Source organism: Scyliorhinus torazame, chromosome 1 (genome assembly GCF_047496885.1).
Source record: "Scyliorhinus torazame isolate Kashiwa2021f chromosome 1, sScyTor2.1, whole genome shotgun sequence".
Classification (NCBI taxonomy): Eukaryota; Metazoa; Chordata; class Chondrichthyes; order Carcharhiniformes; family Scyliorhinidae; genus Scyliorhinus; species Scyliorhinus torazame.
This window is the reverse complement of record NC_092707.1, coordinates 308999250-309019122: the sequence shown is the minus strand read 5'-3', so window position 1 is coordinate 309019122 and position 19873 is coordinate 308999250. Positions and strand designations below refer to the sequence as shown.

The 19873-nt window shown below is 44.0% G+C and overlaps 2 protein-coding genes across 6 annotated transcripts in view; one reads left to right on the top strand and one right to left on the bottom strand.

Moving 5' to 3' along the window:
* Positions 1–14427, top strand: part of LOC140423806 (serine/threonine-protein kinase VRK1-like) — a 212140-nt gene extending 197713 nt beyond the window's left edge. For all 3 annotated transcript variants that reach the window (XM_072507813.1, XM_072507814.1, XM_072507815.1), the window contains one exon: positions 13306–14427. In XM_072507813.1, the coding sequence (XP_072363914.1) occupies positions 13306–13767 (462 nt within the window). In that variant the 3' untranslated portion in view covers positions 13768–14427. The remainder of the gene's footprint in view (positions 1–13305) is intronic.
* Positions 11450–19873, bottom strand: part of fancl (FA complementation group L) — a 103530-nt gene continuing 95106 nt past the window's right edge. For all 3 annotated transcript variants that reach the window (XM_072507816.1, XM_072507817.1, XM_072507818.1), the window contains 3 exons: positions 18825–18941; positions 18626–18697; positions 11450–14234 (listed from right to left, as the gene is read on the bottom strand). In XM_072507816.1, coding sequence (XP_072363917.1) covers positions 14199–14234; positions 18626–18697; positions 18825–18941 — 225 coding nt within the window. In that variant the 3' untranslated portion in view covers positions 11450–14198. The remainder of the gene's footprint in view (positions 14235–18625; positions 18698–18824; positions 18942–19873) is intronic.

Below are 19873 nucleotides of genomic sequence, written 5' to 3'. Positions count from 1 at the left end.
AAAACCACACAGACACGGGGAGCAGTGACCCAAGCCAGGAATAGAACCCGGCTCCCTGGCTCTGTGAAGCAAAGGTGCTAACTACTGTTCTACCCTGCCGGTCATATGCCACTTCTTAATATTCAAGAAGAGTTATTTATTGAACTGTCACTGAAATGTTAGAACAATTAAGTTAATTTGAGGACTTCCGGGTGCGGCGATGACCAGCTAAGTTGCACGTTTCGGCACCTCCCGTTATAACGGACTTTTGGGCTCTTATCGGGAGCCCCAACGGCAATTTTCGAAGGCTAAACCCACTGTGAAGCGACATAGAAGGGAGTCCCCCCGGATGTGAATGGACAGAAGAGATAATAGCGACCAGATTGTGGAGGATCCTCTGGAGCAGCGGCAAAGAAGGGAAGTGAGAAGCAAGATGGTGGTGGAGGGCGGCCAGTTGGTATGGGGCCTGGAACAGCAGGAGTTCCTCCGGCGATGTGTGGAGGAGCTCAAGAAGGAGGTGCTGGCGCCGATGCTGCAGGCGATTAAGGGGTTAAAGGAGGCGTAGAAGACCCAAGAGATGGAGCTCCGTGGAGTGAAGGCAAAAGCTGCCGAAAACGAGGACGAGATACAGGGCTTGGTGGTGAAGACGGAGACGCACGAGGCAATGCATAAGAGGTGTATGGAGAGACTGGAAGCCCTGGAAAATAGCTCGAGGAGGAAGAACTTAAGAATTTTGGGTCTTCCCGAAGGGGCAGAGGGAGCGGACGTTGGGGCATATGTGAGCACGATGCTCCATACCTTAATGGGAGCTGAGGCCCCAACGGGCCCCCTGGAAGTGGAGGGAGCATACCGAGTCCTCGTGAGAAGACCAAAGGCAGGAGAAATACCTCGAGCAATAGTGGTGAGGTTCCACTGCTACAAGGACAGGGAGATGGTACTGAGATGGGCGAAAAAGACACGGAGCAGCAGGTGGGAGAACGCGGTGATCCGCGTGTATCAGGATTGGAGTGCGGAGGTGGCGAGAAGGAGGGCGAGTTTCAATCGGGCCAAGGCGGTGCTCCACAAGAGGAAAGTGAAATTCGGAATGTTGCAGCCGGCAAGACTGTGGGTTACACACCAGGGTAAACACCACTACTTCGAGACGGCAGAGGAGGCGTGGACATTTATTGAAGAGGAGAAGTTGGACTAGATTTGAGAATGAGTGTTTGAAATGAAGTAGCGAGGTGGTGGCAAGGGACTGTGAATCAGATGGGGGCAAATTTTCTTTCCCCTCGAAGGGGGGGGGACACGAAGAAATGTGGGCGCCGGTGGGGAAGGGGAGGGGGAAGGAGAGAGGGAGCTGCGCCATCAGGGGCGGGGCCGAGAGGGAAGCACGGGCTTTGTTCCCGCGCTATGGAAATTGGCGGGAAAAGGGGGCGCAGGAAGGAAGGAGCCTCACATAATGGGAGGCTAAGGATAAACGGGGGAAGTTGAGGTCAGCCACAGTTTGCTGACTTCCAGAAGCAATATGGGGGGAGCAACTAAGCTAGAGCGGGATCTAGCGGGGGGGGGGGGTTTAACTGGGTTGCTGCTGCTAAGGGGAAGGGGGAGCTGTTGCGGGATGGGATGATCGGGACGGGAGGGCACCGTCCGGGGGATAAGCGGGTGTGTGGGAACCGGGTGAGGAGCTGGTCTAAAAAAGGGGATGGCTAGTCGACGAGGGGGGGGGGGTAAAAGAGCCCCCCAACCCGGTTGATCACGTGGAACGTGAGAGGGTTGAATGGGCCGATTAAGAGGGCGAGGGTATTTGCGCACCTAAAGAAGCTAAAGGCAGACGTGGTCATGCTTCAGGAGACGCACCTGAAACTGGCGGATCAGGTCAGATTAAGAAAACGATGGGTGGGACAGGTATTCCACTCTGGCTTGGATGCGAAAAATAGAGGGGTGGCAATACTGGTGGGGAAACGGGTATTGTTTGAGGCGAAGACCACAGTGGTGGACAGTGGGGGTAGATACGTGATGGTGAGTGGCAGATTGCAAGGTGAGGCGGTGGTGCTGGTGAACGTATATGCCCCGAACTGGGATGATGCGAACTGGGATTATGAAGCATATGCTGGGGCGCATCCCGGACCTGGAGACGGGAAAGTTGGTAATGGAGGGGGGGGACTTCAACACGGTGCTGGACCCAGGGCTGGACCGGTCCAGATCTAGGACTGGGAGGAGGCCGGCAGCGGCCAAGGTGCTTAAGGGCTTTATGGAGCAGGTGGGAGGAGTGGATCCCTGAAGATTTACCAGACCAAGGAGTAAAGAGTTTTCCTTCTTCTCCCATGTCCACAAAGTGTACTCCCAGATAGACTTCTTTGTCCTGGGAAGGGCGCTGATCCCGAAGGTGGCAGGAACGGAGTATTCGGCTCCAGCCATTTCAGATCATGCCCCACATTGGGTAGATCTGGAAGTAGGAGAGGAAAAGGAGCAGCGTCCACTCTGGAGATTAGATATGGGACTGTTGGCGGACGAGGGGGTATGTGTAAGGGTGAGGGGATGTATTGAAAGATACCTAGAGATTAATGATGACAGAGAGGTCCAGGTGGGAGTGGTCTGGGAGGCGCTGAAGGCGGTGGTTAGAGGGGAGCTGATCTCCATAAGGGCCCATAAGGGGAAACTAGAGGGTAAAGAAAGGGAGAGATTGTTGGGGGAGATTTTGAGGGTGGATAGGCAATATGCTGAGGCTCCAGATGAAGGGCTATACAGGGAAAGACGGAGATTGCACACGGACTTTGACTTGTTGACCACAGGTAAGGCGGAGCACAATGGAGGAAGGCACAGGGAGTGCAGTATGAATATGGAGAGAAGGCGAGCCGGTTGCTGGCCCAACAACTTAGGAAGAGGGGGGCGGCGAGAGAGATCGGAGGGGTTAGAGACGAGGAGGGAAAGATGGAACGGGGAGCGGAGAGGGTGAACGGGGTGTTTAAGGTATTTTACGAGAGGCTATATAAGGCTCAACCCCCGGAAGGGAAAGAGGGAATGATGCGTTTCCGAGACCAGCTGGAGTTCCCGAAGGTTGAGGAACAGGAGATGACTGGACTGGGAGCGCAGATTGAGGTGGAGGAGGTGGTAAAAGGAATTGGGAACATGCAGGCAGGGAAGGCCCCGGGACCGGATGGGTTCCCGGTGGTGTTCTATAGGAAATACGTGGACCTGTTGGCCCCACGTCTGATGAGAACCTTTAATGAGGCTAGGGAAAAGGGGACACTACCCCCGACGATGTCGGAGGCGACGATATCGCTGATCCTGAAAAGAGACAAAGACCCGCTGCAGTGCGGGTCATACAGGCCTATTTCCCTCTTGAACGTAGATGCCAAGCTTTTGGCCAAGGTGATGGCGACGAGGATAGAGGACTGTGTCCCTGGGGTGGTACATGATGATCAAACGGGGTTTGTTAAAGGGAGGCAATTGAATGCTAACATACAGAGGCTGTTGGGGGTGATGATGATGCCCCCACCGGAGGGGGAGGCGGAGATAGTGGTGGCGATGGATGCAGAGAAAGCATTTGATAGAGTGGAGTGGGACTACCTGTGGGAAGTACTGAGGAGATTTGGATTTGGAGAGGGGTTCATTAGATGGGTTCAGCTCCTGTACAGGGCCCCAGTGGCAAGTGTGATTACAAATAGGCAGTGATCTGACCACTTCCAACTATATAGGGGTACAAGACAGGGATGTCCCCTGTCCCCGTTACTGTTTGCGTTGGCAATTGAGCCATTGGCCATAGCGCTGAGGGGCTCTAGGAAGTGGAGGGGGGTACTTAGAGGAGCAGAGCATCGGGTGTCATTATACGCGGATGATTTGTTGTTGTATGTCGCGGACCCAGTGGAGGGGATGCCTGAGATAATACAGACACTCAGGGAGTTTGGAGAATTTTCAGGATATAAATTGAATATGGGGAAGAGTGAACTGTTTGTGATGCACCCCGGGGAACAGGGCAGGGGAATAGACGATTTACCGTTGAGGAGGGTAAGAAGAGATTTCCGGTATTTAGGGATCCAGGTGGCCAGGAATTGGGGAACCTTGCATAAGCTTAACTTGGCACGACTGGTAGAGCAGATGGAAGAGGACTTTAGGAGGTGGGACATGGCGCCCCTGTCATTGGCGGGCAGGGTGCAGGTGGTTAAAATGGTGGTCATTCCGAGGTTTCTTTTTGTGTTCCAGTGCCTCCCTGTACTGATTACAAAGGCCTTTTTTAAGAAGGTGGACAAGAGTATTATGAGCTTTGTGTGGGCTGGAAAGACCCCAAGAGTAAAGAGGGGGTTGCTGCAGCGCAGTAGGGACAGAGGGGGACTGGCACTGCCGAGTCTAAGTGATTATTATTGGGCCGCCAACGTGTCAATGATATGTAAGTGGATGAGGGAAGGGGAAGGAGCGGCGTGGAAAAGACTGGAGATGGCGTCCTGTAGGGGAACTAGCTTAAAAGCACTGGCGACGGCGCCGTTGCCGTTCTCCCCGAAAAAATACACCACAAACCCACTGGTGGTGGCAACTCTGAAAATTTGGGGGCAGTGGAGACGACATAAGGGAGTGACGGGTGCCTCAGTGTGGTCCCCGATAAGGAACAACCATAGGTTCGTCCCGGGAAGGATAGATGGGGGATTTAAATCTTGGCAGCGAGCAGGAATTGCGAAATTGCAGGACTTGTTCTTAGACGGGACGTTCGTGAGTCTGGGAGCACTGACAGAAAAATATGGGTTGCCACCTGGGAATACATTTCGCTATATGCAAGTGAGGGCATTTGTGAGGCAACAGGTGAGGGAATTTCCGCAGCTCCCGGCGCAAGAGATTCAGGACAGAGTGATATCGGGGGCATGGGTGGGTGATGGTAGGGTGTCAGATATATACAGAGAAATGAGAGACGAGGGAGAGACGATGGTAGAGGAGCTGAAGGGAAAATGGGAGGAGCTGGGGGAAGAGATTGAGGAGGGGCTGTGGGCAGATGCCCTAAGTAGGGTAAACTCTTCGTCCTCGTGTGCCAGGCTCAGCCTGATACAATTCAAGGTTCTACACAGGGTGCATATGACGGGAGCTAGGCTGAGTAGTTTTGGAGTGGAAGATAGGTGCGGGAGATGCGCGGGACGCCCGGCGAACCACACCCACATGTTTTGGTCATGTCCGGTATTGCATGGGTTCTGGGTGGGTGTGGCAAAAGTGATCTCGAAGGTGGTGGGGGTCCGGGTCAAACCAAGCTGGGGGCTGGCTATATTTGGGGTTGCAGATGAGCCGGGAGTGCAGGAGGCGAGAGAGGCCGACGTGTTGGCCTTTGCATCCCTAGTAGCCCGGCGAAGGATTCTACTTATGTGGAAAGAAGCTAAGCCCCCGGGTGTGGAGGCCTGGATCAACGACATGGCAGGGTTTATAAAACTGGAGCGGATAAAATATGCATTAAGAGGTTCGGCTCAGGGGTTCACCGGGCGGTGGCAACCGTTCCTCGACTATCTCGCAGAGCGATAAGGGAAAATAGGAAAGGCAGCAGCAGCAGCCCAGGGGGAGGGGGGGGGGGGAGGGCTCATTTGGGTCTTCAGGGGTTTTATGTGTGTGTTTATATATTAGTTATTTATATTTGATTTCACAAAGTTACTATCTTAGTTATTATTTCTGTTGTTTCTTATTTTGTTCTTGGCAGTTGCCGACAGTCAGCATATTATTTATTTAAAAAACGACCAATGTATATATTATTACAAAGTTGTAAAATGGGAAATTTTTGTTTGATCGAAAAACTTTAATAAAATATATATATTTTTTAAAATTAAGTTAATTTGAGTAAACTTGTGTTAGATTATAACAGTTTTTGAAGATTAGGGTCATGGCTGTAGCTTTCCAGAGACAATATGGACGGAATTGTATGCTTACCAACACCTACCCTAAGTGGAACAGGTTTGCCAGCCAGTGGATGTGAACCCTGCCTTTAACATTACATTCCACCCATTGTAAACCAGGATTGCTCCACATCAGCAACAAGAATATGCTTTCTGTATCGAGAGCAACCACAAGTGGAGGGGCTTGTTGTTATTATGGTGATATAATATTTGGGCCTTTTACTGCACAAGACACAAGGCATCATAAGGGATTGAATATACTTTTGTAGATTCATTTGTCAAGACTGGGCACATGAAAACAGTCATACGTAGGTATAAAGCTTGAATGTATCAGAGCTGTGTGTGCTGCTTTAGGTTAACCAAATAAACTAAATCAACAAACTGTGGATTAAATTAAAAGGCAGCCTCTTAAAGGGATACTTTAATCTCAAAGGAAATTTAAAATATCAAAGTGAAATGTGATTTAAAGGAAAGGATCGATAAATCACCGCAGTCCCCACATTACCCACCAGGCATGGAAGGCCAGAGCTGTGTGTGTACTCTGCTCAAAGCAAATGTGAAACCAAGACTGGATCACATGACACATTTCCTTTCTAATAATGTCATGCTGCTATTAAGGCATACAACAAGGGCTGGGTTTTATTATTGCCTACAAATTTACTTTGTGAATAATAGACCAGAACCATAAAATTCTAGTATGGCAGATTCAATTGTGGCTGTCAAGAAAGCATTGGATAAGCACCTGAAGGGGGTAAAATAAACAATCAACCTATGGCAAGGGTGGGAGAGTACAACTTGCTAAGTTGTTCTTGCAGAAAGCCTGCTTGAACAGGCTGAATGGCCTCTTCCAGTGCTATGATCATTCTATGATTTTATAATTAGACCCATGTCTCTGAAGAAAAAAGGTGAATACTCCTGACCAGACATGAAATACTAAAGTGAGACATCAATCTTCGTAAAAAGTCATTCAAACAGATTTTATTTTACAATCTAGACCAGAAGGAAAGTCTTGCTCAATGTATGCAAAATTGGTAGATATAAAATTATACCAATATATATAACGTGTTAACACAACAAATAGACGTTTTAATATTATCAAAGGTTTTGAAGGATGTACGATGGGACACAAGGGGCGGGATTCTCCTTTCTGGGGACTAAGTCCCCACGCCCGCCGGAAAACGGACGAGAATTACTCCGGACTTTTTCCTAGAAAGTCCGCGGTGATTCTCTGTCAAGGGGGCTAGCAGGGCCCCGGCGTGCGTCCCGCAGCTCCAGCTTCCGGCGGGGCCCTGCAGTTACACCCGCACGACGGCCAGCCGTGGGTGCGTGCATGTGCGCGGCGGCCGACTTCGTGCCAGCCCCCGCGCAACATGGTGGCCCCTGACCGGCGCCGCGTCGATCGCACGCAACTGACGGTGATTCTCCGGTCACCGGAGAATCGCGCGCCGGCGTGGGAGCCTATTTTAGGTAATTCTCCTCCCCCGCTCCGAGCCCGATTTCAGCACGGAAGGTCTGAGAATCCCACCCAGGAACTTTGTAACTCAGGAGTGCAAAATCGATACACTGCCAGCAATTTGAATGCACCTCACCAATATTGAATTGTCTGTGACTTGATGTTAGTAAATAGTATTGGCATTGGATATTGGGCATCAGTTGCTGTCATCACGTTTGCTGTAAAATATATACTTTGATTATATGTAGCACTTCCTTACGTGAAATTTCTCAAGCGTTTTCACAGTGTAAGATTAGATAAAAACCCTGAGTCAGCTTCAGTAATCTTCAATGAATGAAAGACACACAACTATGTACAAGTTAGTAAAAGTGAAATTTATTTATCATTTCAACTGCAAAGATCAAGGGGTCCTGAACTGTTGCCCCCTCATTTGTCATGCTTTAAAAAAAAAGTTGAAACTCCAGCCAGCTTTGGGGTAGTCTATCTAACGGAGTGCAAACCCCTCAACGTGTACTCGATTCACTGGTGTCTCTGTGGTCATTATCTATTTGGAACAGTGCCATCTAGAATCCAGAACCTGCTATTTATCAACCATTTTCCTCTTGTCAGGTTTAAACTTCTGTAAAAGTGAGCTTGAATCAAGGATCAGTGCGGGCCTAAGCACTTTCAAACAGTGCATTTGCTCTTCCAAAACATGTTGGAATTGGGGTTGCTTTGTGTGCAAAGGTCAGTGGTGTCGTAGCAGGGATTTCGCTCAAAAAAAATTAAAAAGACATTCACGTGGAGTTCAGTACCTGGAATTCTAATGCCTCATAAACACCAGAGACAGAAAATAAAGTTCTGAATTTTAATCACAAGTAGGAGTTTTTTGTGTGCAACAATTATATTCAGATTTTCTTTTTGCAGAATGACACTTACCTTCCAGCTAGTGGATAAATTGACACGAGAATACAAATGGTTAAATATCTGCATGTCAGTGGGGAATTTTGAGCTGAGTTTAGAATGTGACAGGTTGAGAAATAAAAGCTGAATCTGCATTTAACTCGGAAGGTAGTTTATGAACAGCTAGAAAGAGGCACTCATGTAGAAATTGGTCTGCGTTGCACCTAGCTGTTTTTTTGCACATTACCTAGACCTGCAACATGCCAGGCAGGAAGCATTTATCATCCAGAAGCAATGCCTCTCATGCAGATTAAGGAATAAAAACTATTTAGTTATATATTATGCAGGGATTGGGCCTTTTGCATATGTAATTAATGGAGCCAGATATACAACTCATTTACCTTTACCATCCCCATCTCCAAGATCCCTTACTACAAACATCTTAAAGTAAACCAGTCCTAAGAACCCAGTGTTAGGCCCAGACAACATTAAAGAAATGAATCGCCGCCACATTCAACCTTGATTCACAGACCTGATGCCTCTATTTCCACTCAATCCCTGGCATAGCGCCACCCAGTACCTGATATTCCACTCTTCTTTGCCTGTAGCCTCATCTCACCTTGCCTGCTCCATTGAAATGAGGCCTGCGTTCCAATATTGGGAGAGCCTTTGGCCTCATTCTAGTGTAGCGGATGCCAATAGAAAGGCTATTAAGTGCAGAGATATTAATAAAATGAATGAAAAGTGCATGTGTTAGATCGGTTTTTAAATGTCACATTACTTTAAGTTGATTCAAGTGAATCATAAATTGGGCATGAGTCTTTGAATACATCGGCAAAGGCATGTCACTTAGATGTGCATTGGTTGCTAGGTTTAGAATTAGCTGCAAGTTCAGAGAAGTAGCTGACAATATGTGATTAAATATAACACAAAGTAATGCTGAATTAGTAAAGGTTAATTGTCCAGCTAATATCTGCCAGATCAAAAACGATATCACAAACGGCTACCTGAAAGAGAGAATACATTTAATTATTGACTAATGTAAGTTAGGCATGACTATTGTACTGAAGTGAAAATGTAAAAGATTAGCTCAGCTATTCATGTAAAGGGTATGTTTATGGAGTGCAGACCATTGTAATGCAGAATAGATCCAGTAAATGGTGCCTACTTTCAATGAGTGGAACAATAGATTATTGTATTAGTGACCACAACATTATATGATGGCTATATTATATGTAGCATTATAATTGATGAGCATCAAGATTCAGTTCAGAATCACAGGTTTGTAATTTATTTAAAATAGGTTCACTCCAAGCAAAGCTTCTTCCGTGTGCATTGTCTGTGTCTTCCATTAAACCCCATTGTTCAAATGGATGCAATGTGGTAAGTGTGGAAAATGTGGACATTTTTCTCATATTCCTTGTTGCTGCACCTCTTGAGTGTTTGGACAAGTTACATGAACTTCTATTGTTCTTCTTTCTATCTGGTGTGCAGACTTTATGGGCAGGATTTTCTGCACCCCCCCCCCCGTCGCCAGGATTGTCCGATCTTGCCAAAGTTAATGAATTTTTGGCTGGGCAAACGGATTTGTGCCCAGTGCGAATCTCTATTTTGGCCTTTCCCGCTATTGAACCAGTTTGCCTAGATCCGCACTGTGCACAACACAGTAGTTAAATTGCGCCCCTTAACTCTGATTCTCGCTTCACAGCTGCTTACAGATCTGCTGGGTTTTTCCAGCTCTATGTCTTTATTTCAGATCTCCAGCATCTGCAGCATTTTGCTTTTATCATACCTTCACTACCAAATTTCATTACTTTTATTACTGCGTCTTCTTCACATCCAGCACTGCTAAGAGCATTTATATTTGAATGCCCCCTCGTGGAGTGAAGTTTATCACGGGGAAACAAACTGCACATTCTTGGCCCAGAAATGTGTGTTTCTCTCTTCCCCACCCGCACCCCAATTTTACTGTAACAAATAAACTAATCAATCTTGACTGAACTAGTTACCTACTAAATAACTAAAGAAAAGGTACTCTCCCTCTTAACACAACTAAAAATACCATGCCACATTTATACATTTACATACTCAGCAGAAATCGAGCCTTATAGATAAGAGTCCAAATCCCTCCAGGCATTTCAGCAGTTTCTCCCCTTGCCACATCGGGGGTAAGTCTTCTGGTGTCCTTTTAAAAGTCTCTCTACAATTTCCTGGATTTCATCAAACTGTCTTCCAGAGGCCAGGCACCCTCTGGCAACTCCTTGGTCTTTAAATCTCCACAAGTCCTGTCTCTTCGAACAGGCAATCTATTCTCATCTTGGTATTAAGACAAAAATAGTCTTTCTTGGCAAAGAGATTTTCAGTCTTCCTTCCCAGTGCACCGATCTCTCTCTCCAGGATCTCTCTCTCTCTCTCTCCAGAGTCCTGTCTGAAAGTCTGGGTCCAGAGAAACCAGCTGCTCCTCTTCTATGTCAGTGTGTGTAACTATTTCTATGGTTGGAATTCCCAGCACGAGCGAGGAATGTCGCCATCGACTGCGCCGGGCCTGGATGATCCCACTGGTGGCCGCGGGGTAAGCTGGAGAATTCCAGTGTGTTTCAATTTGGGCTGCTGTCCCCATGGCAACCAAATCACATGAGCCTGTCTCCAGACAAGGTTCAGACTGATCACATCCCCCATCCCTTATTTTACCTTAAATCAGAGGAAACATTTTAAAACGTAACCGTCATTTAAAGTCTGTCATCCATCCGTAACAGAGGCCTAATGTCAGTTTTAGGCAACTTGTTGCAATAAGGCCCAACTTATACCTCATAGCCTGGGAAGGACTAACCAATATGAAGGGATATATGAAGAAGTGGAGGAGTGTAACTCTTTGAAGGATAAACACTGCCAACAAAATATATGGGCAAGGAATTTTCTGTCACTAACTTTTTTGGAAAACAATGAAAACCTCATTAATGCTCAATCAGGGTTCCCTTAGCTCTTTTGACAGCTAATAGCAGGAAAGCTTTGAGGAAATTCCCAGTCATAATATTGCCTGCTTTTATTTGTTGAGTAAAATCTGAATAAATGTACGCATCCATGTCTGTAGCAAATATAATCCAAAACAGTCTTACTTGAAAGTTGGTGTGCTATGATCTGGTTACATTGACTAATCAGGCAAACATGTATTATGATCCCAGACCAGACCTTAACAGTGGCTTGGATATTAGACCGATATTTTATTTTAATTTTGTAAGACGATGAGGAAAGAATACTTTACTCCAGGAGCGACTGCACACAGAAATAGGGATATGGTATATTAAAACAAAACTTTATTACTAACACAGTATTAAACTCTTTTAACATCACACCCAAAAGTAGTTACATTAACCTCTTAAATACTACTCAACTCAGTAAATACAATACCCTTACTTGCTATCTTTCTTCCCACTTGAACTACAAGAAAATATACCATCTCCGCATTCAATCCACCCTAAATACCAATGGCACAGGAGAATACTTGCTTTACAGAGATATTCTTTGAGAAAGAGATCTCTGGACACTGCTTTACAGAACAGATCTGACTCCGGTCTGAAACCCTGCAGAAACTCTGGCTGGATGTCTTCAAAAGCTGTTTTCAGCTGGCTTGTTTCCCCCTTGTTCTCAGACAAGTCTGCATTGCTTTAAATACACTTAATCTATTCAACTAACTTACGGTAAGAACAGAACTGTTTCACTGTGCACACAGCTTCAGCCAGATCAGAACTGAAAAATACTTTCTCAAAAAGTCTTGATACCTGAGCTTCACCCAGAAATGACTGCACCTCACCAAGTTGAAAATAATTAACTCCACAGGGAATCATCTTAATCAAAACAAAATTGTATTCGCCCTAGCTTTTAAGGTGGTTAATTGCACCCCAGGCTCCTAAAAGCTTTGTTGACTTTCAAACCAAGATTCTTTTAAAAACATGACTGCAGCAGTCAGACACACTAACTGAGGCTTTTAACCCTGACTTCACCAAATACTTTAATCCAATATATCTAAAATCCTACATTCGCCTGGCATCATCCTCAGCTCATCCTGGCACACCCACTTCTAATCAAGCCCCCGCCCCATTCCCAGATTGAAAATGCAACATCCGGTCATCCAATTTTAAAGATCAGGGTTGCGGAACTGGGAACATTCCCGTCTCTGCGTACACAACCCAGGAACAAAAATATGTGCCGAAGTAATAGTGCGATAAGAATGTTTCCTCCTGTGCATTCCATTATTGCTTGCTTTATTGATACAACTTTGTTCAGCTTTGTCAACATCCTCAAACAAGATGAAGAAAATACGTCCTGAACTCACTTATAATCAACTTCTAAGACTTCAAGAACAAAGGCTTAATTTCATGATTTACTCCAGTTTTTAAGATAATGAGACTCCTTCTAAACTATTGCTTTATTTTTAACGTTTTGCAGAAATGTCTTTTCCTTTTTGAGAATCTGTTTACACATTTCAGTTATTCATCAACTTTAATTTCAAAAATACTCATTACAATATGAAACACTTTTTGGTGAAAGAAGTGCTGCACTCTAGCTGGTGTAAACACAATAGAAATTACAGTGCAGAAGGAGGCCATTCGGCCCATCGAGTCTGCACCGGCTCTTGGAAAGAGCAACCTACAGGTCCACACCTCCACCCTATCACCATAACCCAGCAACCCCACCCAACACTATGGCCAATTTTGGACACTAAGGGCAATTTAGCATGGCCAATCCACCTAACCTGCACATCTTTGGACTGTGGGAGGAAACCGGAGCACCCGGAGGAAACCCACGCACACACGGGGAGGATGTGCAGACTCCGCACAGACAGTGATCCAAGCCGGAATCGAACCTGGGACCCTGGAGCTGTGAAGCAATTGTGCTATCCACAATGCTACCGTGCTGCCCCAATAGGTTGGACTTTATTTCAAACTTTCAAATGCTGTTGTAAAACTAATTTCATGTGGGACTGTAATGTTCTCATAAATAACTGATGCAATGAGAAAAAGTTACAATGGTTAAGATTTTTGGCTGCCAATAACGAACATAGATGGGCTGCATATCATTTTTTCAATGAGAGCTATTATTGGTAAGTTTTCTCATTACTTTAATGTGTATAATAAATTTCTCTTACAGGCAGCTGTACCAAGACCAAAGCCAAAGAGAAACACACTACCTGAACAAAAATCGCCTAAAGAGAAACATAACACTTTGCGTATTGTTGAACATCCAGCACCTTTGAGGCTTAGGGATTGGAAAGCAGGGGTCACAATGACTGTTCAGAACAAAGCACGAAGAACTGGTCCAATTGAACCTTCAATAGTGTCTCAGGTCGGGGACAGGGTACCAGACGTCACGACGACTGTTCAAAACAAAGTAAGGATAACTGGTTCAATTGAATCTTCAGTAAGACCTCAGGTCAGGGATAGGAAGCCAGAGGTCATGATGACTGTTCAGAACAAGGAAAGAGTAATTGGCCCAACAGTGTCTTCAATAGCGCCTCAGGATCAAATACAAATAAAATCAGAAATCTTCCACTATGGCGCTGCAGTCTTTGTCTTGACAATATTAATTATCCTTGTTCTGTTGTTTTTGTAATACTGCACAACTTATCACTGTTTCCATACCCTGTTACAGGTTAACCTTGCAGAAAGTTTACCGCCTCTTTTTTGCATAAAGCTGTTGAGTCAACATTAAGCTGTTGCTTAATGATTTAGCATCATTAAGGAGTTTAAGCAATTTGGAGTACTAGTTTACAGTGACTGAATAAATCTGATTCAGTTTTTATTACATGGCATTTGTGTCAGGGGGATTGAAATCACTATTTTGCAGTTTTGGCAAATTAGTGGTTGTGATCATGATATACATGTTAAATGAAGACTGTCAAACCATCAGATATGCTGCCAGGTTAACCTTACAATTTAGACTTGCCTAATAGGGTTGTTAAATTGTAGGTAGGTTGCCAAATTAATAGAAACTAGACATTTTGTTTACAAATATCCAGTGCAGGAATCTTCACTCTTCAGTGGCTAGGATTTCTTGATAGCCATCTTTACTGTAATTGACTGCAGAGAGGAGAAGAAAGAAATCATGAATGGAGACTTTATTGCACTATTTTCTTGCTATTTTGTGACTGTTAATGTAAAACAATGTGATAATGATTCAGTCTTTACTGCTGTACGACAAATCAATTATGTCTTTTGGGTAAAGTGATTTGAAAACTCAAAATAAAACAAGTCCTTGATAATACCAAAATAATGTCAATCTTCTTGCTCATTATATAATGATAGAATTCAGACGTTTGAAGTAAGAAATTTAAATCCGAAATTGTAGTCTGTTTACTTGCTCATAGCTTGACAACAAGTATGCAGAGCATACCAGTCTCAATACTTTTTTTTTTCCTGATTGGAATTTGATACAAATTGTGCATTACTGAAGATATGCAAGGATCTTAACCTACTTTTCAAAAATGTATAAGACATGTAAAGCATAGTCCCTCTAACTGCTGCAAATGATGAAAATATACTTACTAATAAGAACAACCAATATCACAAATTGATGCTATGCAGATATAACCCAATGACAAATGACTGGATAATGTGACTATGAAGATACTAATTGTACTTCAATTAAGTATCATAGAATCCCTACAGTGCAGGAGGGCAATTTGGCCCATCAAATCTGCATCTACACTCTGAAAGAGGACACTACCTAGGCCCATTCCCAATCCACCTAACCTGCACACCTTTGGATTGTGGGAGGAATCTGAGGCAAACCGCACACAGTCACCCACGGACAGAATCAGACCCGGATCCCTGGCACTGTGAGACAGCAGTACGAACCACTGTGCCACCATGCCACCTATTGTTTCGGTTAAAGTGAAAAGTTTTAGCTATAAAGTGCTTTGCATTGTTATAACAATCCAAGATGTGTTTGACATAAATTAAAAAGCTATGTGAATTCACTTGTGTCATAAGACAAAACCAAAACTATGATGAGCAACTTTGATTACCTAATTGAATTTTTACCTTTTTAAGATCCCACTATTATTTTAAAACACAGTGTATTGGTGCTGCATGATGGAGAGCGCTGTAGTTCAAAGCACTGAAAATATTGAACATTACAAGAGAATAAAAAACATTTCTTCGCATACTAGCTGAACTAATATGAACATACAAATGTAAGAATTAGAAGCAAGTGTGGGTCATTCAGCTCCTCATTCCTGCTCCACCATTCTATGAGATCATGGCTGCTTTGATTGTAATCTCTCACATACTCCCTGATAATTGTCACCCCCTTGTTTATCAAGAATCTATCTAGCTTTGCCTTAAAAATATTCAAAGACTCTTTTGGGCAGCACGGTAGCACACTGGGTAGCACTGTTGCTTCACAGCTCCAGGGTCCCAGGTTCAATTCCCGGCTTGGGTCACTGTCTGTGCAGAGTCTGCACGTTCTCCCCGTGTCTGTGTGGGTTTCCTCCGGGTGCTCTGTGGTTTCCTCCCACAAGTCCCAAAAGACGTGCTGTTAGGTAATTTGAACATTCTGAATTCTCCGCCGGAATGTGGTGACTAGGGGCTTTTCACAGTAACTTCATTGCAGTGTAAATGTAAGCCTACTTGTGACAATAAAGATTATTATTATTTCAGGAACAGAGTTCCAAAGGCTCACAGGCCATAGGGAAAAACAATTCTCATCTGTCTTAAATAGGATACACCCCCCCGCTTCCCCGTGGCAGGTTTTTCCAGCGGTGGAGGTGGCCTGCTATTGGCTGGCAGCAGGATCATCCGGTTCTGCCGAAGGCAATGAAGTTTTCCATGACTCGCCGGCTGCGCTGCTGGGGAACCAACTGGCCAAAGGCAGGCCGCTGCCGGAAAAACCACCATGGGGGTGGGGGGGCCTTTGTGTAAGAAGGTGACGCCCCAGCACTGATCCCTGTGGCACACCATTTGTTATACGTTGTCAACCAGAAAAAGACCCATTTATACCTACTCTCTGATCCCTGTTAGCTAGCCCCTATATTGACGGCACATGTAACGTCTTCAAAGAACTCCAATAAATTGGTAAAACATGATTTCCCATTCACAAAACCGTGTTGATGCTACCTGATTGGCTTGACTTTTTCTGGGTGTCCTACCTATAACATCTTTAATAATGGCTTTGAACATTTTACCTGACAGATGTTAAGCTAACTGGCCTGTAGTATCATGCCTTCTGTCTCCTTCCATTTTTGAATAAAGGGGTTACATTTTCTATTTTGCAATCTGATGGAACCTTCCCCTTATCTGGAGAATTTTGGAAAATTTAAATCAACGCATTAACTAGCTCACTAGCCTTTTCTTTTAAGACCCCAGCATGGGGACCCACAGTTGAATGATTTCCTGTACCACGGTGCCATGGTCAGTCAGCTCATCCACCCTGCAGCCTCCACTCTCATCCAAACAAGCTAAAAGAACCTCAAACCTGTTGGACAATTGCAGAGGCTGTAACTCCTGCCCTCTGGGTCCGCTTATCTGTCTCACTTGTAGTCACATCACCCTGTTCTTAACCAGCTTCTAAATCAGAAGACCTATCCTAAGGGTGTGACAGTCTCTTGGTATGAAGTGTCCAGGTAACCTTCCTGCTCCCTGATACGTTGCAGTGTCTGCAGCTTGACCTCCAGCTCAATGACTCTTCAAGCTGCAGACACTTACTGCAGACGTGTTTGCCCGAGATCACACTGGTATCCGTGAGCTCTCACATGCCGCAGTCACGACACATCATCTGTACTGCCATCCTTATGTATTTTTAATTAGCTACTTAATTATTTTTTTCAAATATTTATTTTCTTTTATGTATTCTATTAACCTTACTTTGAATTTCAGTGCTATTTTAAGCCTTAGGAATAGACCTTAACCACTCATCGGATACTTACCAGATACTCACCAAACCTTGCAGAAAGTAAGAGCCATTCTTACAAGATGAAAAAAGTTAGAAAAAGCAAAGAGCACCGCCCTTAACCTCCTCAACAAACTCCCTAAACTCGCCAAACTTCCAGCATCCTATTGAGGCCACACCCTCTCAACTCACCAAATTCTCATCATTTTGTTTAGGTCGCACTGAGATGTCTGAATGTATTTGTTCTGAAACTACAGGGATTACCCAAGCTCAGGTACAGAAAAACAGTTCAAGCAAATTCCCTTAATTAACAATCTACATCTACTCCCCAGCAGATAGCTTCCATCTACCTGCTTGGGTCCATCTACCTGCTTGGGTCCCTGGGTGAGATTTAGAATTAAAAATGGTACTTGCCGTTAAATATTAAATAACAAACAATAATAGATTTTTAGAAAGTGATTTTAAGATTCCCTCAACTCACCAAACTCCCAGTCCTCTATTGGGATCACACTCCAGTGCTAGGTTGCGCGGAGATGTCTGAATAAATCCCATTGTTCTATTCCCCACACCCTTTCAATATTCATCAAGAATATATGGCTCTCTAGAAAGAAAATCCAAGTCTACATGCAGTTAAAATTCAGACTGATGTCCATTTAACTTTATGGTAGACTGAAGAGAGCAGACAGTTTTTTGTCTTTGTACAGCAAAGAAATCAAATAATTAAATATATTATTATAAATCCAGAGTTGCAGAAGGATTATAAAATTTACAAATGTACTAGGTAAGCAAAACCTCACTGATTTTCAGGTAACTGACAAAGAAGTATAGTTAGTATTCTCCACGAACAGAAAAATAATTGAAATGGGCATCATAAACAGGTCTCATTGCGCACCACAGGAAGAAATTGAAAGCAGTGCATATAATAAGGGGGCTACGTCTTGCTTACTTGAGATTTCAAGAGGCATTTTAAAGTTGAAGGCAAAGCATGTCATTTTTAATAATAGACCGATACCGTGAAATGCGTTGAAAATGTATTTATAATGTTCTGCCAAGTAGCTGGAAATTGAAGGACAGATGTCTTTTGAATATGCTTTTCAGGCAATTATCTTTAGATTCTCATCAGAAGATTCCCTTCAGCCTTGTTATCCCTGTGAACATTTTCCCCTATCGAATATCACAATTGACCATATTTCACCATTTTTGCGACAAAGATTAAAATGGTCGTTCCCCAGAGAAGGCTATCAACTAAAGGGTAAAATTTCCACTTGTATGTACTCGATATAGGACCCGTGCCCACATGATGCACTTAATTAGGAAATCATTTGTACAGATGAAACCTACAATTTTTCATCCATTAATTTTAATGAATGGAACATTGTGGGCTGCATCAGCATAATTCGTTAATATGTGTTCCTGCTGGGTATGGCTTTATATTAGGAATGTGGAAGCTGCAAATTTACCCTAACTTTAGGCCTAGAATTTTAGCTAGTTCTTTTGGCGAACTTACTCACGAATTAGTTTGGATGCTTTACATCAATTAAGGAATCATACAGTTCAGCCCATTATAATTAATTTGCCTTACCTTACTGCAGTAAGGACATTCTCCAAAGATGATGTTAAAACTTTGTCGAGAGTGAGGCAGCCCTCGTAACCACTGCAGAGTTGAACATTTCAATAATTATCAAAATACAGTGAGGTGTATGTTAGGATACATCATGCAGTACAAAAAAAAACAGAAATTGTAAATGTTAGGTTTTAAAATGTGTTTTAAGTTTACTCACCTCATAAAGGCACTCTTGATGGAACGGCTGTCCACAACGAGGGTCATCACATACTTGATCTGGTATGGATGAAGCTAGTCGGTATGCGTAACAAATTCCACATTCCATGCTGAAACTCTGCCAAATAAATAATTGCCGTTAAAAAAATGGTTTCTTCTGGGAATTTGTCTACAATGTCTGTACTATAAATTCCAGATAAGGAGGTCGCCCTACTAAATGTAGTAATTTATAACTACAAAGTTTAAAATGCACCGACTTTATCTGTATCCTTCCCCGAGCTCCCAAGCAGCAAGGACAGTACCTTGGTTTTGCCAAGAGGACCAAGCAGAACACCCCAACTGAACCGTTCTCCCATTTATTACTTTCAACCAGTTTGGTTTGTGCATATGATTTTCAGCAAGATCTAATAGTAGCAGGTGTCCAAGAACGATTTTTTAGAAATGTCTATTGCGACAGACAGGAAGAGGGTTAATATAAATCACACTAATTCTTCCTCTTACCACCAAACCGTAAACAGAATGGTGCTTTGATTTGCATTTCTCTTTTATAAGCGGTGGAATATTTCCCATCCCTTCGATTTTGGTGTGATTCAATTTCTAGTAATAACCCCACAGCAAACTCAAGATGGGATGAAATCGAAGGGTTAGTCTACATTGTTGCAACACCCTGGGCTAGTGCAGTCAATTCCAGCCCTACAGGCCCCGGAGTCCCAACACAAGTGAATTAACCAATAATTTGTATAAAGTTTCCGAGATCTTTGACCCTTGGCTGCTCCAATGACCTACAGGCACCAGATTTGTAAGTGAAGCAAACACAACAACCGTTTATTTATAACAACAATAGATAAGGCATGCAATAATTACAATATAATAATGGCAAGCTAATCTACAACTTCCTCCCTCCCTCTACCTAAACACACACAAGGCATACTCACTTAGAGTAAGGGGGAAAATAAAAAGAGGATTAATATGGAATGGAAGATGTGTCCTCGCTTTGTATGTTGAAGTTGTTTTTTCAGCTGACTGTCCTTCCAGGACACGGAGTGATTG